General features: G+C 36.3%; 1 protein-coding gene across 8 annotated transcripts in view; it reads right to left on the reverse strand.

Annotated features, from left to right (window-relative positions):
* Mctp (multiple C2 domain and transmembrane region protein) overlaps nt 1-24,366 on the reverse strand; it is a 26,923-nt gene continuing 2,557 nt past the window's right edge. The window contains exons 1-13 of one of the 8 annotated variants that reach the window (XM_046627567.2): nt 23,309-24,360; nt 22,016-22,381; nt 19,341-19,658; nt 18,237-18,379; nt 17,811-18,002; nt 7,910-8,058; nt 7,007-7,409; nt 6,646-6,788; nt 6,156-6,515; nt 5,763-5,904; nt 4,557-4,700; nt 4,129-4,454; nt 1-3,938 (exon numbers count right to left, since the gene is read on the reverse strand). In XM_046627567.2, coding sequence (XP_046483523.1) covers nt 3,821-3,938; nt 4,129-4,454; nt 4,557-4,700; nt 5,763-5,904; nt 6,156-6,515; nt 6,646-6,788; nt 7,007-7,409; nt 7,910-8,058; nt 17,811-18,002; nt 18,237-18,379; nt 19,341-19,658; nt 22,016-22,381; nt 23,309-23,366 — 2,862 coding nt within the window. In that variant the 5' untranslated portion in view covers nt 23,367-24,360 and the 3' untranslated portion in view covers nt 1-3,820. Of the gene's footprint in view, nt 3,939-4,128; nt 4,455-4,556; nt 4,701-5,762; nt 5,905-6,155; nt 6,516-6,645; nt 6,789-7,006; nt 7,410-7,909; nt 8,059-9,626; nt 10,840-14,103; nt 14,260-17,810; nt 18,003-18,236; nt 18,380-19,340; nt 19,659-22,015; nt 22,382-23,308; nt 24,361-24,366 lie in introns of those variants that run through there. The other 7 variants (XM_046627569.2, XM_046627568.2, XM_046627573.2 and 4 more) reach the window with 7 other exon arrangements.

Here is a 24,366-nt window from a genome sequence, read left to right on the forward strand (position 1 = left end):
TTTTTACCTTTTTTTTTCTGCTTTTTATAACGTTTCAACTATACACGTATAATATAAATTACTCCGAGTATTTCAGATATTAAAGTTGTCAATTTATTTTCATAATTGTATAGTATCGGTTGTTTTTTTTTCCTCGCTCGATGTTTTTTTTCTTTCTCTCTTTCAACCTGTTCGGTTTTTATTTTTTTTTTTAAACAAAATTTTCATCACGTAATAATACAAGATTGTATAAACTGCGTTCGATCACACTTCCAGAACAATATTAATGTACATGTTTATTTATTTAAATTTTTATTATTCGTTCTATCATCACGTCGGGAAACAAAGGCACGTTCAATTCCGATCGAAATTGTATCCAAAGGTTTCTTTGACAAATTATTTTATTGAGGAACGAAAGTTCCCGCGGCTAATTCATACGTTGAAAATGATGGTAGTTCATTGTTTTTCTTTTTGACACGAAAAATTGACAAGAAACGCGGGTTAATTTGCAAGAAAAAAAAAAAAAAAATTTTTAAACACGAACGATCGAAAGTTGACTTTGATTGATTTTAGTGTAAAATAAAATTTCGACAATACATAAATCGCTCGGAACTGAACAAACGGTTGAATATCGTACATGTACAATGCATCTGCGATATCGAGATCAGTAATATCGTTTCATTTTTGATATTCAAAATAACGATAAAAGAGAATAAGTAGCTGTGTTTATTTTTAATTGATCACCTTTATTCCGGTTTCTTTGATCGCAAAGCGTCAATTGATATTAATTATAATGGCAGATAATAGTGATAGTAATAATAATAACAGTAATAACAACAATAACAATAGTAATTGTGCCGAGAGAAGCCAAAGCGGTATAAATACACAGCTCGTTATTCAACTTATAATTTATGGATGTAAGTTAAATACTAATTAGGCTATAAGAGAAATGCAAATTTTTTAACACTATGTAATGTGTATAATAATGATAACAATAGTAATAAATGTTTGTATGTATATATTAATAACAATAATATCTATAGCACACAGAGAAAAATGGAAGTGTATCTATAATATATTATAATTAGTATAATTGTAAATATATATGTATATATATGTATCATAAATTGCGAAGATTTCCATTCTATCCTTTTCGCATATCATTATTGTTATTACAATGTCGTTTATAATTATTCGCGGATTTAATCTAACGATAATCAATAATCAATAATAGTCATCGTCTTTTATCGTAATTATGTATTTAAAAAATTTTTGATTTATTTATCCACGATTTTTCCTCCCAATTAGTCTTCAAGATTTTAAGATACGTTATTCAACTTATCCCGAATTTGATATCTGATGAAATTTAGTTGTGGAAGAAAATCGAAATATCGTTAATATGAGAAATAATTAGAAGGCGATGAAATTCAAACACCTGTGATCAAAAATAACCTCTATGCCTGTAACAAGGACTGGAAAATAAATGATAAGAGATGGACAAATAAAAAAAAAAAAAATTAATAACCGTTGAAACTTACTATATACATATCTACGGAGATTTTTATAATTTGTAAAACGGTGAGTAAAAAAATTACATGTACCTGTGATGTTTCTTCGAGTGCATGTATTATATATTATTTATATATATATATACGTCAATAAATATATTATGATATTGAAATTTGATAATTCAATATATATTTCATTTTTTTTTTTTTTTTTTACTCCTTTTGGTTTTTCTCTGAAATCGAAGAGTGTATATATATATATTAAAACATATGTTGCAATGTTGCATTTTATAGGATTCAGTATGAACAAACAAACAATTCAATATTGCAGTGTTGAATGGAAAAAGAGAATAGAATGGAATAAAAGTACTGCAGAAAAAAAAATAGAGAAAAAACTTCATCTTAAGTGTATTAAAATATAATAGATTCGATAGAGTTTTCTAAATTGTGTGTGTGTGTGTGTGTGTGTGTGTGTGTGTGTGTGTGTGTGTGTGTGTGTAAGTAAACTAACGACTAGACTTTACAAAACTCACGCGTGGAATATAATATATATCAATAATAATAATAGTAATGATAAAAATGTAGGCCTATGAATAATGATAATTCTAAATTCAGTCGTAGGATATAAAAAAAAAAAAAAAAAAATAAAAGTATAATATAAAGGTACGGAAATCACGCATAAGTGCAAGCGAATGCTAAAATCAAAAAATGAGAAATACTTATTATACGGTGTAAAATGTTTAATCGATAAACTTTAAATTTATGTAGTTTAATAATCTACGATGAATGTATACGTCTGATATCTAGAGAGAGAAAGAGAGAGAGAGAAAGAGAGACAAGTTCGCGATGATTTGTATTCAAGTTAATCATGTATGATGATTGCGTGTCGAGATAAAAACTTTTTCACAATTTTGAGAAATGCAAGTATGACATATTAACGTCGTATATTGTTATGTATAATAAGTGTATTCTAAATCAATCTACATAACGTATATCTATACATATATAATATGTGTACAGCAGTACGTTGAACCGTCTGCGTTTTTCGCTAAATATTGTTAACATTATTATCACTGATAAAAGTTTCTTTTTAAAAAAATTTACGAATTATCAATTATTTATATTAAACACGTATAAAATTAAATTATTAGAACAAGAACACGCGAACAAAAGATCGGAGGAAAACCAATCAATTATTGCACGTGCAGCGTGATTAAATTAATTAATTCAACTCGCTATGTGCTGAGATAAGATATAAAATTTCCGTGCGCGTATTAAAAAATTGCAGTCAGGTTTACTCGTTTCGAATAAATTTAGATATCGTGTTTTCGTACAACAATACAATTAGATTATATAATTTGCACCTTTGCGAAATTACAAAAGTTTGTAAACAATTTCGGAACGACGACGACGAAAAGCCAAAGAATTCAAAACATTTCTTTTTGGGTATTTTCGTTTTTTTCTTGTTTTTTTTTTTTTTTCCTCTTTCAATTCTATATTTTATCGATAAATATATTTATATAATATATTTATATTAATTTATTTATGTATTTGTAAAAATGATTTGTTGCTAGCTAAAACATCAATGGACGAAATGACCCGCAATTTAAAATGGCGCGTTATGTCAATTATCATTCTATTATCATTATTATTATTAACATTACGATTATAGTAACAACCGTCGCATATCTAATATATCCTAGATTTTTCTCTCTATCTATATTTTTTTCTACTAAAAATTCAGGTGGTGTGTTGATTTGTTATTTTTTGTTGTTTTTTCTTTCGGTCAAATTTTCATTAAATTCTATTATATAGGTGTCATTTGTTTCGATATGGTATGATGTGTATATATGTATGTGTGTGTGTGTGTGTGTGTGTCTGTATTACAGTGTTGGTGTTAGTCGTTCCATTTTCCAATGAAAAAGAAATTTAAACAAGAAAGAAAAAAAAAAACCAAACTTACCCAACAAATAAGCGATTGGAAAAAATATCCCGCAATAAGAAAAATTTTAAAGTTTTCAAATGATTTTACTTCGCATCTGCTTTCCTTCATCCTTCTATTTCGCGAGTTTTAAAATTGTTAAATATTATTATCCCAGATATTGTTGAGAAAAGAAAGGCTGTAAACAAATGTAAAAGGATAAATGCGAGGCAGCTTTTCAGTCCTTTTTACCAGCATCCGTTTTTAATAAGCTCTTGCGATTCCGCAACGAGATAAGCTTGCGACGCATTAATACGGTCTTGAGGACGCTGCTAGTCATCGATGGCCTGCCGCTACCGCGATGAGCCTCTGATTCGACAACCGACGAGTCAACAGACCGGGAAACACTTTGTTACGCGGTTTTTTTTCGTCGTTGATGATCTTTACGCGGCGCACCGCTTCCGGTCGGAACCGCCGCACCGCCAACTCCGCTTCGCTCGCAGTCGGGTGTTGGAACAGGTTTCAACTCTCTGAAAGAGACCCAAAATTCACTCAAAAGAACAGCCAATTGTTCCAAGGAATGAGAAGCTTGAATAAACAAAGAAAAATTCAAAAATCGGTTCGAAATTCCCGCCAAAATTTATAACCTGTACGAAATGACGTAAAAAAAACAAAGAAAAATTGAAAAATCGGTTTGAAATTCCCGCCAAAATTTCTAACCTGTACGAAATGAGATCCTCGTCGTTCGGCACCCTCGATAAAAGATCGAGCAACTCGTTGTTGGGCACCGTGTGGGGTCTGAGAATTTTTCTAAAAAATTTATTCACACCCCAGGCCATAATGAGGTAACGTATTGGCACAAAGTAGAGTACCACGGCGCCAAGGAAGGCGAGTACCATCGCCAGGTAGCTCAGGTAAGGTACCGTGAAGTTGAACGTGTTCTTTATGCTCTCGCCCAGGCTGGCTATGTAGCCGATGGAGTTTTGCACCGTCTGCGTGACCTCCTGGATCGCCTGAAGCCTCTCTTTGAGCGATTTTTTCTCCTCCTTCAGTGGGCGAAAAACAGATTCAGGGTAAAATTGCATGTCTGAATGATTTTTTGGGTACTTTTGTTTGAAATTTTCAGGGTATTTCGAGAGCTGAACAACCTTGTCTTTGTCATCCTCGTCGTCGTCGTCATCCAGGCCTCCGGGAGTCGAGGGAGCTTCGTCACTTCCAAGATCGTTCGAATCGTGAGAGGACAAGGAATTCCCCGAGGGATGATAAGCTGGCCATCCGGTAACCAGGGCGACCTGATAGGCAGAGAAACGCGTTTGTCAATGATTGACAAAGTATGTCCACAGGAAAAGAAGAAAAGAAAAAATGAGAATGGAAAGATATTGGTATAAAGTGAAAGAAAGTTTCTGAATTAGATAACAATTTTACAATAAGTGGTGCGTGAGTCGTTTTAACAAATGACCGTATTCCATATAGTTTAGCTGTTAGCGGAAATTCGTATATTTTCAAAATACTTTCTTTCCACGTTTCTTTCTTTGAGTGGCATTGAAATACATGCCGGGAACGAAGTCGCGGGCAACAGCTGTATAAAGCATATAGTATATAAAACTGAAAGTTTTTCTGACGTATGTTCGCTTGTAACTCCAGAACGACTAATTGTAAACCGATTTTGATTCTTTATTTTTCTTCGAATAGCTACAACCGTGGTGTACAAAAATAAGGTGTGTTCCTGCACATCACTGCCGCGTCGGCCAGTGAACATGTTTTATGACGTCACATGACGTCATTTTGAACACGACTTTTAAAATCTATAAAACAGCCATTCATCCAGTACATCCATTGAAGCTTATTCGATACAGGAATAATATTCAAATGATTGATAATTGGTTACAGAGATTATGTTATACTTTCTACGACAGATACGGAATTTTTGTCGTGACGTCGTGTGGGGATCACGTGATTATGCTACCGCGCATTTCCGTTTAGACCATACCTTATTTCTTACACCATAGCTATGAACGTCTGAACAGATTTTTGGGTTATATTTCGTTACAACCGGATTGATAGTTTTGAAAAAGAAACGATAATTGTAAGCCAAGTCAGAATAGGATCATACACTTATGCGAACGCTGACTGAACTCTTATAAATAGAGGTTAGGTTAGATCAGATATTGCCAATCTTCATTCAAACATTCTTAACTGTAAGCAAGATTTTGTTTATCCGAATAGAATTTTCACTTTATCACGTTAAATTTGGCGAAGCCGCCACGGGCAGTTGGTGATAAATAAATGAAGATGGGATTGTCTAATTTATACTCTAAAGAAAATCTTGTAACAAAAGAATACACTTTGCATACTTTGTTACTCACGATGTAGTATTTGAGAAATACCAACAAGGCTGCCGTCGGGATCATGTAAGGCTCGAAGTAGTAACACAGTAGAATGAAGAGTGCAAATGCGATGACGCTTCTTGGAGTGCTTTCCCACTCGAAACAGCTCCTTCATCAACACAGTAATGACGATTTTAAACCATTGGTCAAACCAATAACTGACACAATGTACAGACTTTAGAAAAGAGTACATTTTCAAGTTATTCAAGGCCATTAAAAATAAAATATTTCCAGAACACAAGAAAAATTCAAGGATAGTTTCCAGGACTTTTGAAAGGCAAGCAAAATTCATCGACATTTCCAGGACCACTGGACACTATGAATTTGTATAAACGGGACGTATGAAATATTATCACTTACTGGATGTACTTGCTGTTGTCGATGAAGAAAACGATGATGGCTTTGAGCCTGAGAACGTTTCTTAGGAAAACTTGTCGCTTAAATTTCACCTCCGGTTCCATGTATTTTCGTTCCTTTGGATTTAGGGTCCTCGCGCAGGCTCTTAAGGGATTCCAAATAACGGTCATCTCCATCAGTATCTGGGGTGAATTTCCCTTGGCCCGACCCCTCAGCTTTTTGTCTTTCAACGCGTACCAGCGTTTCTCGCCGTTGTGTATCCTCAGCAAGGGTATCGCGACTTTACCCAAAAACTCAACCTTGTGGTCCCTGTCCTCGTCGTAAACCGTGACTTCAAGCACCGAGTTAATGTCCTTGACATTGCTGATGGGCAAGAGAAATTCTTATATACTGAAGTTATCGCGATGAAAATAAGAGAAGAAGAATACCAAGAATATACGATAAGTTTGGAAAAGTCATACCCATAAATATCACAATAAAAACCATCACTCACAATGTGAAAATCTTTTGCCAGTTTGGCGCCAAGGTTTTGTACTCCGTCTGAGTTTGGAGCCGAGCATTGACCAGTTCGAGGACGCAAAACGGGTCGCTTTTCCCGCCAAGATCGGCCGCAGCGAGTCCTTGAGCTCTGAAAACCTGAAAGAAAAAATGACGTTGCAGGTGTGTTTTCGAGAAACCATGAAATCACGCCGATGATCAGCTTCTCCTGCAGACTCGAAGAGTCGACGAGACTGAAGCAATTAGTTGGATTTGAAAAATATGGTCATGTTTGTTTCGGTACACGATTCACTCAATTTCAGACAATTCCAATGACGCGAAGCAAAGATTTTTCGATAGCATGCAAAATCGACTACCTTGACCGTGAGATGACCGACGTCCTGCGGCCTCTGGAAGGTCTTGAGCAAGGAATACCTCTGAAGAAGTAACGCTTTCTCCTGCGGAGTTTCCTCGTGAGCGGCCAAGTCGCTGATGGTTTCGCTTGCGGTCGTTCCGCTGATGGTCAAAAGCAAAAATACGCTTCCGGCACCGTCCTCGAGGTCCCTCCATAGCCTGTGCGTCTTCTCCCGCTCCAGAGTCGCCAGGTTTATTACAGCCCGTCCCATCAGGTCGTCCCGCGATTTGTCGCGGTCCCAAATCGTCACCTCCAATTCCTGACCAAAGCCGACGTCCTCGTAGAGGTGGAGGTCGAATTGCTCGAGCCAAACGGGACTCAGCGTCTTGTGAACCACTTTGGATTTGTACTTCTCGGTTCCCAGCCTTAGGAAAAAAAGGATACCCGTTATTGAAGATGGAACTTTTCAACTTTTTGCTTTATTTCTTGAGCAGAGTTTGAGATTCGGTTCGAATTTCGAACGATGAATCGAAAGTTGTAAAAAATTAAACGAGGCTTTGAAAAATATCCAGGAATATTATTCGTACAGTAACGAAATGATTATGATCGTAACTGTATTAAAATGTCCAATTTTTTTCCAACAATTTTTTGGAGATCTGCTTAGCGAGCAAAATTAGTCTAGCAATAAGAGATCCTTAGTTCAATAGTTTCGAAGGTACGAATTATAAAACCTCTTCTCGAATTGTTGATTTCTTACAGCTTACATTCGAATTCACTCGAATTTATTTCTATCGCATAGAGTAAACACGTTATTTGACTCGTGTTCACCGTCACTGCCGCAAATAACATTGTTGGAGATTTTATGGAGACGGTATTTTCACTCTTTTCAACTTTCGATTCATCCTTAATTTGCCCATTCACTAACCGAAATTTTACGTAAGGATCCGAAAGGCCTTCTATGTCCATTGGAAGCAGATTTTTCGCCTCTACCAGAACGATGGTGACTACGGAGCTCCATATCTGGGATTTCAATTTCCTGTTAACATCGACGAGCCGCGTGTTCCGTTGAAAATACTGCAACGGTAAATGAAAAAAGGTCTGATTAGTTTATTTACAAGCATCGTAAAGTGTCCGCAAAATTTCACGAAATTCAACACATAATGAAGAACCCGAGAAAGAAATTCGAGACCAAGGAAAGAGTCGTTGGACTTTCTTCTCTTTCCGTAGGCGTCAAATTATTGTTCCTAAGGTGAGCGTCAATTTTCCAAAGAGAAGCCGATGATAAAACGGCAAGAAAATAACCGTCAATTTATACCAGAATCCAATTCAGCCTTCTTGTATACTCGACTCGAGAAAAATTCCACCCACCCCCTTTGTACATTCGGAATTTCGATTGATGTCGACACTGATTGCGAGCTGGACTGTAATTGAAGAATAACTGACCGGATGATAACAAGATTAGAAGAACGAGATCATCCGTCATGAAAGAGATGATACGTGCTGCGCAAATATCTTACATCGGAGTCTGCAGTTGGCTGATTGCGAAAGAAAAAACGTGAAACGTGTTCTTCTCTATTTATTTACAATTTTTTTTTTCTTCTTCTTTCTTATCTCTCGCAGGCGGAATTCGCTCACTGTTGATATTCTCTTTTACAAACAGCCGAATAGATAATAAGAAAAACACTGATGCATTTACGCACGTGCGAGACTATGCAAATCGTTGCAAAACATCGCAAAACCGGTACAGCATCATGAAAAAATGTGCATAGAATTTAACAAATGGGCGAAATGAAATTTACAATATACATAGAGAAAAAATATCTGGTTATCTGTAAACATTTCAGTCTTACGTGTTGACGAAATTTATTTTTGGTTGCTTTTGGAATAGATAGAAAGAAAAAAACAAAAAAATGGAACGTTGGAAATCTGAGGAGGTGAAATTTCGTATCTAGAAATAGAACGCGATTCTATCAGCAAACTGATGACTGTAATTTCTCTTCGGAATGTAAACTATACGTCGCGACTCGACCCGGTTGTTCTGATTCATTGTTGAAAAACAAGCTCGCTCATCCGCTTACGAAAAGGCAACCTTGTTTGAAATTTTTAACAGTCCTTCTAATTTCCGAAAATTTATGTCTAAATGGAGTGAAAAATGATGAGTTTGTATAAATGAAACTAAAAGTGAATTCCGGAACGTGATATTTGTTGAATTTAACTCGTTAGAAAATACTCTGCTTGTAAAAAGAAAGTGATTTTGGAATCGAAGTTGATTACAATAACCAAATCGCGATACATGTTAAACTGTCTGTTGAAAAAAGGAAGAGCAAGGAAAAAAAAAAAAAGAACCAACAAATCTACCAAATCTTTTAACCACTTGTGAAACAATTTGAAATTGTGAATCGATTTTCGGAAGCTTGTATTTATTTAAAAACTGCAGTACCGTCTCAATTTTCCAACTATCAGACAAAAGAAAGCTTCGCACAACATCGCAGCTTTCTAAGAACACGCTAATTTGCCAAATATCTCAATAACCGACGATAACAATCTCGCAAATGAAAATATCTAGAAAAAAATAAATAAATAAATAAATAAAACCTAAGTAAAGAAAATCAAAGAAACAATAAAAAAATCTCACAGCGCACCCTGTGCAATTCTTCCCTCTTCTCCTTGAACCCCTCCTTAATTTTCTCGATAAAATCCTGCGACTGTTGCTGCTGCCTTGTCTGAGCGATCAATTCTAACTGATGATGCTGACAATGAGTATCAGACGTGGAATAACCGACGTTCGGTGGCGGAGTAACCGAGTGTTTAAACTCCGTGAAAATCGTGTCGGAGGAAGGATCAGCGACCGGATTATCAGGAAGCGTGCTCGACCTGGCGAGTTGGAATTCCCTGGTTCCCCGATGTTCCAGAGTTCCAGATTCCTTGTTCCCCCGTCTTTTCGGAGGGACAGGCGAAGGTCCGCGAAAATGTTCGAGAACCCGTCGTTCAAAGATTCCATGATCGGAGCTGCTCTCCCGAATTCCGAACCCCGGGTTGCCACCCTCGGGATCAGCTTTTCCCCGGGACACCAGCTTCTCGTGTCGAGCTTTGAAGCTCCTCAGATGTTCGACGACGCTTCGTTCCTCTCGTAATTTCTTCTCCTTCACACCCCCGACATTTTCCGTCGACTTTCCACCCCCAAGATCACTGTCCGAACTGTAATCCCTTCGTTTTTCCGCCGGCGATGGAGGCTTGCTGTTGTTGCACTTGTCGGCTATCCAGGCCTCGATCGGATGCAGCCAAGGATGCTTGTCCAATCGATCCTCGATCGCCTTCTCGACCCGATCCTCGAGCATCCTTTCGACCTGCTCAACGCGTCTCTCGATCACCGATCTGAGCGACGACGTCGTCCCGGATTTCCGGGACTTCCGGTCCCGTTTAGGGACCTCGTTGGGCCCGGTGTTCGGGGATTCCTTGAAGCTGCTGTCGCTGCTGCTCCAGATCGTCGAGTGGACTCGTTCGGTTCGAAGAAAATGACCGATTTCTTCCTTGGATTCAAGAATAAGAAGCTTCTTCCGTTCCTCGTGATCGCTTCTCGCGTACTGATCTTGTCTCTCCGGAATTCCCCCCTCCATTTCTCTCTGTTTCTGACGTGGAGTAATTTAAACAACCTGGTTCGTCTTTTTTTACCCACGGAGTTCTATATCGTTACCCTCAACACGAGTATAAATATTTTAACCGTTCGTGTTTCTCTGCTTTTCATTAACAATAGCGCGATTCTTCAACGGATGAGAAAGCATCGTCCGCATCATTCTCCGAGTTTTCTTCAGCAGCATCTGCATTCCTTGTCAAACTGCGAATCACATTTTCACTCTTGTTTCAGAGAGATTGCAGAAATTTTGTTTAACGGTCATAGGAACTCGTCAAAGAGATCGTACGACAAAACAGCGACCTCGAAACCGAAGGCAAAAGAATCCGACAGGAACCTCGCTAGTCTGTATACGAATTTTGAAAATCGTTTCCGTGAGGATTTCGCCATTTTGAAAAAATGAACAAAAACCGCCGCTTCAACTACTAACGGTATATAAATAAATAAATAAATAAATCAGCTTTGCTTGATACTGCTTTCGATTGTAGTGCAGATAATTCTCAAATTCGTAAAGAACCGAACAGATCGAAAGCTCGAAGAGAACTGTTTCAATGCCGAGGGATTCGAGAGCTTTTAACTGCGATTCGCGAAAGCTTGTATTATCTTTTCCCAGAAAATCAGCACGGACTGAAACGGAAAAAATATCTACACGCGTTAGATTCTGCCAATTCATTATTTGAACGCTCTTCTGCGTAACGCTTTTTTCTTGAGAAAATTTTTGGTAAAAGGAGGAAATTTTCGCATTAATTTTCAGCCCGATTCGTGTCGATGAGGAGTCGTTTCGTACCGTTGTTTGTTTTAACTAAGAGCCATGTGTTCTTCTCTTAAATAATAATCACTTGTTTTTCGTTCGTTATCGCGTATTTTTTTTTTTTCTTTCGGGGTAATGAAAACTGGTCCGAGTATTTCTTTTCCTCGTTTCATATTTTAAACATTGAGAAACTCTAACTCGTTGCAGATTTACTAAGAAAATCACAGATTTTCGTTAGTTTTTTCTTGAAAACCATGACTTACGATTTCCCGAAAATTCGGAATAAATTATTTTCAACAAAGAACCACAATTTTCTCCCTTTTACAATTTTTCTACCAAACGCACAATCTTCGAATTACGAAAAGTTAGATCTAAATCAAACCTAGTCTCAAACGGTAGGTGAAAAAAAATTGCAAACAATTAGAAAATGTATATTTGGTGGAGTAAAAGTGGGAAATAAATCTGCGACCAATTCGATCATTACATGTATAATGAAAATATTATAAATAAATACATAGGTATATGTATTAAGCCATTTGTAAAAGTGAATTCATTTTACAGCCATTAATATTGTACGATTTCGTAAAAATCGTATTCACGTTTACAACAACTGAAAATCACTTGTTTTCCTGAAAAACTTAACGCACGATTTCCACGAAAATACATATCTTTCACATACGTGTTAATTCCTTCGCGTAATTATCTATACACTCGTATAGAATAAACGAATGAAATTAGATATACAAACCCTGACCCAAAGATATAAACATACGCGATGTGTTTAACGATAGATTAAAGTTTTCCCCGTCGCGCCGCATCGAAACCTCGACAATTTTTCTTATCAATATTATTTTAACCGTGTAATTTCTAAAACATTATTGTTATCTCGTGTGAATATTGAATTTCAACAGACGAGCCGATACCTTGAAACGATGCCGACGAAACGTGATTGAGAAAAACAAAAAATTTCTAACATCATCATCGTTTCTCACCGCGTGACAACAACAATAATAATAATAATAAAATAAAATCGATCAATAATAATTTGTACACCGAACATCGATCACGAGTCAATAATTCTACACTTGACGACGTTTATTTTTATTATTCAAACTCTGATCTATTTCAATATCTTTTTTCAATAAAAAAAAAAAAAAAAAAAAATAATTAAATCATGCCGACTCGCAAACATTGCTCAAATCTCTAGTTCCTCATAAAATCAACAATAATAATATCCGATTCACGTTCCGTCGCGTATAATTTGATGTCAGTCAGTCCTACAGATACAGAGTTGAACGTTCGTTATACTCGAGGATAAAAATATTTCGTCTCACATTGTCTTGGGAAAGGGATGTTAAAGAACGAAGAAAGTGAATCGAGGGGGGAAAAAATCGCTTGACGCGATTCAAGTTCAAGATGAAACAATATGTTTTATTCAATGCGTACTTTGCCATCGTCGTAGATTAACGAGCGCGAATTGATCGAAGGTTGCAGTCAAGGACTAAAGACAAGTCAGTTTTTTTCCTAAACTACTCGGTTTTTTTTTTTTTTTTTTTTTTTTTTTTACTTTGCCAAATTTATTGTATATTCCCTCGCACAATTTATGCGACACGTCGAATAATGCTATTATTATTTTATGCGATACAGCGTTGCATTATGTAATTCTCGTTTAATTTCATGACTCAAATAATTCGCATGAAAAACACGATCGAAAGTCCTGCGAAATATCGTTTATTGTGATTGTATTTCTTATTCATGGTTTATACATTACGTGAATATATTTAGTCGGAAATTAAACACTGAGGCCTCGGTTTATCCGTGATGTGGTTTAAGCATGTGTAATACAAGCGTGAAAGTTAATTAAATAAATTACAAAATAAGAGCTTGAATTATGACGCTGCTACTCGAGTAAAACTGATTGAATTTGATTACAAGTGATTAGAGCAACGTATATTTTATATATATATATATATATACACACAACGTAAAACCTCTTTTAAAATTGGCGCGGCAAAGTAAACGAGAAAATTGCAAATTTCAGCCGATTATTTTCAGTCTCATAATATCGAACACTTCGGACTTAACGATGCTGATCTGTAATTGTTTAACGGTAAGCGAAGTTGATGTTAATTGCTTCACTGTGTAATTCAACCGCTTGCATTACACGTAATTAACGTGACGTAATAAAAGAAAAACCAATTTGGTAATTTTCTCCTGATTGTCTCCAAGCTATTTTTTTTTTTTTTTTTTCCCCGCCACATGTTACGGATATGCATGAATAAACGTGTCTAATGAATTCATAACGATTCCGTAACCAACAATTCTGTTTATCTCTAATATCACGTACTATCTAGATAAGTATAATCGGCACAAATTGATCGTCATTCTAAACAACAGATCGACGCGCTTTATTCCAAATATCCTAATTTTTTAACGCCAATTTCTCCCGAAATTGTGTAAAAAAAAAAAAAAAAAAAAAAAAAAAACTATACCATACGTTTAAAATTTGTGAAATTAATTTAAATCGATTCGATCAAAACCACGTTTCGAACGATTCTCGGATATTTTCACCGTTTGAAAACCGAGGAGTGAAAAATTTTCAAACCAACCAGATAAGCGATTTTGAATATTCCCGGTATTTTCCACGGTTTCCGGTTAGAATAAAATTAAGATCGGTTAATTCCTGCGGATTTTTTTTTTTTGCCTTCGTTTTTTCCCTAGGGAATATTTTGCGCACCTCATTATTTCGCGGCACAGGCGTTAAAATTCACAACGCGTTTCTTTCTACGCGCTAAAATTCACCGACAATCGTATACAAAACATACAGAAGCACGACGGAATTGTGAAACGTGTTTCGAGCCCACAGCTGGTTTCTCTTCACTGGCAACTTAAGTTCCCTCTCTCTGACTGCATACCTCGCAATGTCTACAAGCGAGTTCTCCCTCCCTTCCATACGGATTTTAATCATCAACGCTTCACCTCCGACCAAAGCAACGCCTTTCTTTCTTCTGCAAGAGAAGTTTTATCAAAAAATTTCTTTGCGATGTTTTTCCTATTTCCGACACTCGAGAGTAATTGTCGCGATATGACGTAAATTGTTACTCTTAAAAACGTATCGGAAATCGGATATTAAAAATTCAAGATGGCGGATCCAATATGGCGGAAAAAAATTTCAAATTTTTTTCTCGTTGATTACGAATCTCAAAATAAGATTTTGAAAATTCATTACGGCGAATCCAATTCGACTAAATTTGAAATTTTCGTCCACCATATTGGATCCGCCATCTTGAATTTTTTAAATCTTATTTCAGATTCGTAATCGGTTTCCCGAAAGATGACAAAACACAATCTTGTTATACAATTTGACTCGGCACAATAATGTGTGACTCAAAGGGTTAAAAACCACAACCAAAATCCATTCACAGAGACAAGTTTCCGGTTGTAATTTAAAGCAGACTCTTTGACTAATAACTTCGTTTATTATACCGAGTTAAAAATACTTTTACAGATATTACGAAACGAATGTTGGAAATTTTTCAACTGTACAATAGAATCCAATCATTTTTTTACTGTGGTGACGAATGTTAATTTCTTGTTAATTTCTGAGTGTACACGGCAGGTAGGAAAAAAACGCTCGCAGCAAGATCGAGAGGCGTGCAAAAATTGAGCACAAGGTATCTTTCACTTTTTTCGCTCAAAAATCACGTTCGTTAAAAATTCCAATTCCAAATCTACGTTGACAAATTTTTTTCTGCGATATCATATTTTTTTTAATCCCGTCAAATATTGTCCGAATCGCGTAAAAATTTTTGCTGGTTGTAATCTCGGTTCGCTCTTTAATCTTTTCATCCTTCTTTGATCTCTCGTGTTGGTCATTTCATTTTTTTTTATACGGCGTAGTCTGAATTGTAAATAATATCACATAGATATACGTGTATAATGTGGTGAAAAAGAAAAGAAAAGAAAAGAGAAAAAAAAAAAACGAAAACCAGAAACAAGATCAAAGTATTATAAATAAATCTTACTTTCAACTCCTTTGGACTAAAATATACGTAACGGTGTTAGTTTGATAAAAAAAAAAAAAAAAATTACCTTCAAATAAGACAAATTTCCATCACGACAAGAGTCGTAAAACGAAAAGTAATTTCAGAATTATATAATGACTAAGAAGAAAAAAAAAAAAGAAAAAATAAATGAAGAGTATCGCGACTTTCAATTGAGACTTTGGCTTTTTTTTAACCGTTTATTTTTGTCTTTCGACCGAACCTTCAATAGATCATCGATCAAATTTTACGATTATACTTTAATTTCGACTCGAATCTCTCGATAATACGATAAGACAAAAATTCTTTTATACATCACGTCTTCGGCTACCATCCGTATACCTTCCACTCGAAGCTTTTACAGTCTGATATTTCATACGATTTTCGTATTATGTATACAGTTGATATAATATTGACTGACGATGAGTCGCGACTCAATCGCGCCGTTAAATCGAGTCTCCGAGTCTCCTCCGAGATATTCTCTCACACACACACATGGTACGTCATAAGAAAAACCATAACTTACACACCTTACAGCGAGGCAAATGAGCGTGTATGCCAAAATCGATAATTCAGCATCAGATAAAATTGTTTGATATTGGGTATCTCGTCCACGTGACACTCACAAATTTATCTCCATTGGTAATGTCGTATCTATTCCACTATAACGATCCTGCGCGTGCGTCGTTCCACTGATTTAAGTATCGAAAATTAATTGCCTCGTCGCGATCTCTTTCGATTCGCGAATCCACGCGTACCACGTGATGAAGAAAAAAAAAAATGAAAAAAAAACAAAGATGTCAAAATAAACGCACGGAAAAAAACGAAACGCGGAGAAGATGGAAGTAAAAAAAAATAAATAAAAATATGCCAACAATTTTTTTCACCCAGAGATGGAAAATTTTTTTCCTAACGTTTAATTTGTCCGACATTGGCGAAGCAAATTATCACCGGCTGATCCTTTTCTTTTCTGTATATATACGTTGTATATAATATATTATTATTATTATTATTATTATTATTATTATTATTATTATTATTATTATTATTGCACCGAATATAAATATAAATTTACTCCTCATCGAGAAACTTGTGCAATAATTAAACGTTTGGATTAAATCAAATGTTTCCGTGTCGAAAAAGCGAACAAACAAAAATAAATAAATAAATACATAAATACTTGTCAATTTTAGAGGGAAAATTCACGGCTGGAGCTAAAAAAAAAAAAAAAAAAAAAAAATTAAGAAATGAAGAAATGAAGAACGTAGAATTTAATCGTTATAACTATAGCGATTGAAAAAAATTAACCGTAGGAATATATTCTATGCGGAAAATTGTCATCACGCGTAAAAATTTATCTCACACAATAATAATAACAAAAACAACAATGACAATAATGATAATAACAATAAAGCTTTTCGTATAGGATACTTTGCAGAAAAGCGTGTATAAAAATAATAAAAATAGAAAAAAAGAACTACGTGATATTGATATTGCTCCTGTTGAGACAGTTTGAAATCGGAACAGAGTAGAGAAGCTCTTTATAGAATATAACACCCAAGTGTCAACGCGATGCAGCGCATTGAATTTATCAGTTGTGATTAACGTTGCACGGCAAACAAGCGAGGTTCGGTCTGACAATCGAGTCAGTTATACGTTGTACTTACAACCGAGAGAGACATGCCAACACTATTATGACACGATCGTAAATTCTACCGGCTTCTTTCCAACGCACGAACAAACACACCGTCGTGTTAAAGATGACGGACACACGATTTCCTTTTTTTTTTTTTTTTTTTCTTTCAAACTTTGCACTCGAAAATTAGTCACGGGATACACAAAGCGACAATAATCTGTGCAACGCGCTGTGAAACTATTTTTATCATCATCACCATCATCATCATCATCATTATTATTATTATTATTTCAGACTTGATAAATTTAAATTTAGCGTAAAATTATTGCATTACAAGGATGAAGAATTTTTTTCGAACGAATGTTACATCGAATATAATGTAATAATTGTAGCTTTTTTTTTATTACCAAAAAAAATGATGTATCGTGTACTTTTCTGCATAATATTGCAACAACGTGAGTATGAGCATATTTACTGTTGAAAATTGAAATAGTTTTTGTCGTCAATAGGGAAAGATACGAAAAGTTTTTTTTTTTTTGTATCAACTCGATTATCGACGTTTCGCTTTTGCTTTCCGTTTTCCGTCTCAATTTTCCTCGGACTCTTTTTTTTATTGTAGTGCGATTTTCACGACGAAAATTGAAGAAATAGAAGAAGAAGAAGAAGATGAAAGTAAAAAAGCGGAAAACTTTTTAATGCGCGATTGTGACAAAACTTTGATTATTGTTTTTGTAAATCATTTACAACAGATTTATTTAAACTGACCTGTTCCTTGTCCTGCTGATTTCTCGGCCACAGAGTGACGGTCAGAAAAATATTCCCCAAGTGCTGAGTCGGTCTCGCTGGATCCGTAAGTTCCAAAATTACGTCCTGGGCGTGTCCGAGTTCCAATTGTCGCAGATCAAGCTGTGCCGATCCCATAAAATCGTCCTGAAGTCCCCAGTCGTAGTCGAAAACCTGAGATTAACGGAGTTGAAAGTTCTTGATAAAAAAAAAAAAAAAATCGCATAAATAATTCTTTGAAAAATCTATACACTTCGATTTTTTCCTGCAAAGTTTTGGAGCAGCCGCAGATTTTGATACCATCTTTTCTCCTGTAAATTTCGATCTTGTTTCAGAGAAACGAAAGAAAGGAATAAAAAAAGAAAAAGAAACAACTTAAATGCGATAAAAATATGCAGGTTCTCTCACCTTAAACGTCAGGAGCTGGAACGGATCCTCGATCGGTAAGGTAACGCTCTCGTCCCAAGTCGGGTTCAAATCGCGATGCACCGTTCTTGACTTGTACAAAAGACGACCGGAGGCTTTGATCTTCACGTACGGATCGCTCGAGCCTGAAATCATAGATCCGAAAATTTATGATCGGTAAAGATCGTCCGAGAAACGAATCTCGATAAATTTTTTCTACGTTGAAAAATTTATCTTTTCATTGTTTTCAAGCAAGTTAAATTCTCAGCTGCCTCGTGGCGTAGAGTAAAAAAAAGAAAAAAGAAAAAAAACGACAGTCGATTATACTGCACGCTTAGAAATGAATCGAGTATAATTAAACCCCTCCCTCCGAATTGTGGTTTCCCATTTCAATCAAGTCTGCATCACGGATCGTTCCTACCTTTGAGCCTGTTCATAATTATATCTACGGAGTGACTAAAAGCTATTTCAATATGTTTGTCGTAGCAAACTTTGTTTATTAATCCCGCAGTGTTGCGGTGCTTAAACTATGTTACGGGTTACGGGTATTACGCTATAATAATTCCGCGTGTGGATAGAATCGAAACTTGATGAACCTGCAGCTACGTTCGCATAACACACGTTTTTCCATACATTGTTACGTGAAACGAAATAGAATTAACGGTTTGCTCAAACTATAATTTAATTTTGTCACCATATATACAACGTATTTATACAACGCGCGCACTTTTTACGTATTTTACCATGCGTGCTTTCCGCACAAAAAGTACCCGCTTCTATACCGATAGTGTGAATCTGCAAATGCGCATGCGCAGAGTACAGAAAATACCACTTTCCAACTCCCGGGAGTTGGAAAGTGATATTTTCCGCACTACGCGCATGCGCTGTCGCTAAGAAAGCTGACATCACGCTACCCTAACCTCAATTTTCCTTCTTTCTTACACGATATATTATTCGCTCAACAGTCACAAAGAGAAAAAAAAAAAAAAAAAAAAAATAGCGCGGTGTCTAAAATTCAGGAGAAATTGGAGACGGTTAAAAAAAAAAAAAAGAAGGAAAAAAACAAACATGGCGTCACTCAAAAACGAAGATTCCTTCTCATCTCACCGCCGCGATCCATTGCGACGAGATTCTCGCCTCGTCTGAGGTGCAAACGGAGTTGAAAAAAGGCGTGCTGACGAAGCGCGAGTTCGCGGCGGCGCGACGCCTCGTCGTGTGCCTGAATAAGAGGCGTTCCGTCGGAATTCGAGGAGGCCGCGGTTCCTTGATAAACTCCTCGTTCGTCCCCCGGAATCCTTCCCTCGATTTGCATATTGCACTGAGATCCACGTCGACCAACGCGACTCGAGTCGGTGCTGCATCTTCCAGGACTTCCATCCTGCGAAGATACTCGATGATCCTTGCTGGTGCGGGCGAGGGGCGAGTCTGCGAAATATCGGTGGAAATGTTTTTAAAATTGAAGGCGAGGAGGTCGAATTAATTTATTTTATTTTTTTAACGAAGACGGTCAATTAAAAATATAAATTTATTACGAATTAAGACATTTAACCCTTAATTGAGTCACACATTATTGTGCTGAGTCAATTTTTATAACAAGATAGTATTCCATGGTTTTTGGGGTCATTGATTACGGAAGTCGGATTTAAAAAATTCAAAATCGCGGATCCAATACGATGGGGGAAAAAAATATATGAATAAATAAATATTACGGTCAGAAAAATGACTGGAATAATTCTTTTTTTTTCATTCTTTTTCTCTATTCTTCAACGTGAGATTGCATGTAACAAACATGCCCCGTGTATGTGCGTAAAATTTCTTCCTCGTTTCTTACGCAAAGAGCCGAACACAAAAACAATACAAAGTACATTGGACTATCTCGACGTAAATTATAACAATAATTATAATACATGCACGCAATTTCCCTTAAAAAAAAAAAAAAAAAAAAAAAAAAAAAAAAACTACACACGCGAAACTTCGTGTAACAACACAAACACATTGCATAAGAGAACCGCCGGTTAATACCGAGTATATAGGAGGATATTATCATTGATCGTGGTGAAGAAAAGGTCGTTACGGTAACGCAAAGCCGGATGTGAATTGTTTCGCAGATATAGACCTAATTGCACGACTGGCCATTACGCCAACATTACGTTATACGACATGTGTGTGTACGATGTACAATGTATGATGTATAACACGCACCTCACTTCCGCGTCGTAAAATTCTACAATAATTATACGGGCATTTGTAGAATTCATTGACAGATTCGATGAATTGTTACATAGTGAAGTAGACTAAATAATGGACACTAATAAATAGAGTGATTAAATTTTTTCGATACAGTAATAACAACGATCGATACGATGGCAGTTTAGAAATTGGTTAATAAATTGTCATTGGTTGTTGTCGAGGTTTTTACGCAGGTTTGAGTTGAAATAAAAATTTATTCATATCGTGATTCGAGTAGATCGTACGGAATGATTACACCTTGCATTGTGCATAGATTTACGGTTCGTAATGTACAATTTATTGTCACAAACTGTATATTCGAAGGTAGAAAAAAAAAAAAAATTGAATTAATTAAACCAAGCACCTCCGTTACATGCGCAAAAACAAAATTCAACAACGAAATCGTACCCAAATAATGTTTTTCGTCTATCATCGTACGGAGTATAATTTTTCCCTCGTGCGATGATTGAACGATTTCTATAGAAAGTTTCAAAATAGAAAGCCTCAAACTTCGACGAGAATTGAAAAGTAATAATAGTATAGTAACGAAAAATTGATAAAGCTGGAAAAGGAGCTTTAAAAATTGACGCGTGAATGTGAAATAATAATGTTTGTAGATTTGAATATTGACGATATTCGAATAAAACTAGAAAATAAATAAATGTAAAAGAAACGATAAACATGCCACTAGAAAAGGTTGAACAAACTTTGCAAATCACTGAATACATAAATTATTGTAGTAAATTGTTACTTTTGACACGTAATTTTTTCACACTCTATAATTCTCAGAATCTTCTCGACAATCCGGTTAAAATTTTATGCCATGCCATGAATAATACCCACTTCCGGTATCGTATATATATATATACATATACACATATATTTCGGATTACGGGTTACTTCAATTGATTGAAATCACTCTATTTGCCATGCGAAAAGGTTCGATCGAATTTTATTTCCATTAGTAATTATTCGCGTTTACGTGTCAAGTGTACAGTCCGGTTCAAAAAGCCGCGAAGACGGAATTAATATCATTAAACGAAGGTTTGAATTTAGTTGAAAAAATATTCCCCGACAATGAGAGAAAAACGAAAAATTTTCAAAGGATCATCGATATCAGCTACAACGGCATAATTACAGTGACAGTTAGATTTCTGCAACTAAAAACAAAAAAAAGAAAAAAAGCAACCGCGTCGTTTCAACGATTTTACATGAACTAGGTATCATCGCGATGGTAAATAAATTTTATACAAATCAACAAAACCGTGTATCTTCGATTTGACTAATCAGTTGATCGAAAAAACATGACGATTAGTGAGATTGTTACGAGCGATGAATAGATGATTTATTCCTTAATGGAAAAAAAAAAAAATAGAAAAAAATAGAAAAATTGCCTCCCGGCAATTGTCGCGGTGTGAAAAAGAGCCGCGGATCAATTCTCGTCGATAGCCTAGTTTCGGAAGCTTTTCTCCGCCCTTTGGCCGACGACGGCTGACCTTTGACACGGTAAAATATTGGGGGGCCGGTTGTAGAACTTGGGTGATTGAACCAACCTGGAGTGTTGTGGTAGTGCCTGGCCGGGCTTTGAGTTGCCGAAGAGCTGTGGCTGTGTTCGGACGAGTAATCGGCCGCATAATCGGACTCGTTTTTACCGGCGTCCTGCAAATGATAACCGGCGTCCCGCAATTTTTTTCTCTCTTTGCTACGACTCCTTGACCAACGGCTTTTCAGGGTTGCGAAAAATGTCTGCGTCCTCTGAGCTACGGAAACCGGATGACGGTGACGCTGATGAACAACGGGACTGTGGCTCTGATGAATCGGCGAACCGTTGTTCGGACGAAGTTCCGTCGCGCTTCTTGAAAGATGCCGACTTCCGTTAAGATTCAACCGAGATCTGCAGTCTTCCGGACCGGTAGAGTCTGGGGGCAGAATTTTCGGTTTGGGATATTGGAACTAGCGATTAGATCTCGCTTCGTTGGATTGTTTCACAGGGTAATACTCATCGCAGACTCTAATCCCGTTTAGACAGGGTTCGCTTTCGCCCCAGAAATTATGATACTAATTTCCCTCTCCCCGATAAGTTGTAATCTCCGAAATGAGATTAAAATTACACGGTCTGTCCGCAGGTTCAAAATATAATCACAAATTCTAATCAGATATGACGTAAAATTGTCAAATTTCCCTCGCATCGCGATTTCGAATTGAGACAATGGTTATAATTTACGATCGGTATACGCGTTGCGCAAAGATCAAATTAATTTTTTTTTTTTTTTTTTTTGGTCGATAACGCAATCGAGGGCTAAATATATAAACTGTTGTAACTTTCGTAGTTTCAGGTTGTTTGCGTTCCTGATACAGCGTGTTTTCCAATAAAACGGATAAAAAGTACGCGTAACTTTTTTCTTATCTTAATATCGCAAAACGTGCGTAATTTGTACGATAATTTGTTTGTATTCGTATTATGCACGAGAATGAGCTAACAGAGGAGTAAAAATTTACGTCAATTTAGGAATCGAACAATCACGATTATGCGTAACAAGAATATTTTACAAGACCGCGGATTGTATGAATTATTATATTTTTCTTTTACAAATAGAGTCAAGAACTGTAAATATATCGCGTCTCGTTACCCCAAGTTTGTTAAGAATCAAAACGTGTGTACATTTAATGAGAATTTTGCCTCTCTTTGCACAATCTTTGCTTTATCTTCTTTCACTTTTTCGGTTAATACCCCGTTTAAAAAAAAAAAATAAACAAATAAATAAAAACGCACATTTTCCGTATTAAAGTTTGAAAAAAAAGGAGAAGAAAAATAAGAAAAAGAAAAAGAACCAACCACCACTTACCATTGGGTACTTCACCATCCTCTGACCCAGACGCGAGAAGCTCGACACTTTTGCTCATTTTATAACGAGGATGAGAAAATCGGCCGCGTTTTTGAGCACCAAACTCTCGGCTCGATGTGAAATAATTTTAAACGTTTTTTAAAGTGCAATAAATCGTTTTCTTCCGATACGAACATTATTTCTCTCATGTGTTTCCCAGTCGTTATATATCTTGCTTTAATTACCTCCGTAGTTTCTTTCTTTTCTATTTTTGCTTACGAACAAACTACGACGCGACGTGTTTTAATCGTTACGGGAATTCGCACGACGAGAGAAGGTTCATGAAATTCTACACCGTGTAACGTGTAAAAACAACTTGCGTATGATTCAAAACGGCAGCTGACAATGAGCCGAGAAATTCAAATCACAAATTATCAGATCTTTCCGTCAAAAACGAGCCAATTAGTAAAGTCAAGTTGTACGCTGCAGCTTCATTCGCATTCAGACCAACCTTGCATGCCTCCGGTTAATGAGTGTCTGATAAGAGATGCGGGATGTTGAGAAGCAGACGGTGATTGCAGAAACGTTTAGAACAAGAGCTGACGATCAGTGAAAGGAAGAAGACGGAGAGAAAGAAAAAAAATTTCTATCAATTCACCAATTTATTGTATTTTTTGCTTTTTTTCTTCTTTTTATTTTTATCTTTCTCGCCTTTGCTTGTAACGAATAATAAAGAAATAATTTTTTTTCTCCTTATTCTCGTCTCTGCATCGACGAGGCAGCGAAACTAGGAAGGAGAGAAAGAATTTCTCGAAGAGAAAGAATCTCGCGGACAGTTTTTCCCACATTTATCCAACGTCGAGACGTTTGCAAGACGTTGACATGGCTAATACGTGTGGAAGATAGATCAATATGCGGTTATTTTCTCTCCGTCAATCGCATTCCCTCGTACGTCGATCTTTCCTCATATCTCGATTAGTCGTAAATTGCCGGAGTAAAGAGTTTCGGGTAAGACGAAATTTTCAAATTGCACTGATCAACGCGTTTCGCTTCGGCCGAGAATATAACGAGCAACGAAA

Source organism: Neodiprion pinetum, chromosome 5, assembly GCF_021155775.2.
Source record: "Neodiprion pinetum isolate iyNeoPine1 chromosome 5, iyNeoPine1.2, whole genome shotgun sequence".
Classification (NCBI taxonomy): Eukaryota; Metazoa; Arthropoda; class Insecta; order Hymenoptera; family Diprionidae; genus Neodiprion; species Neodiprion pinetum.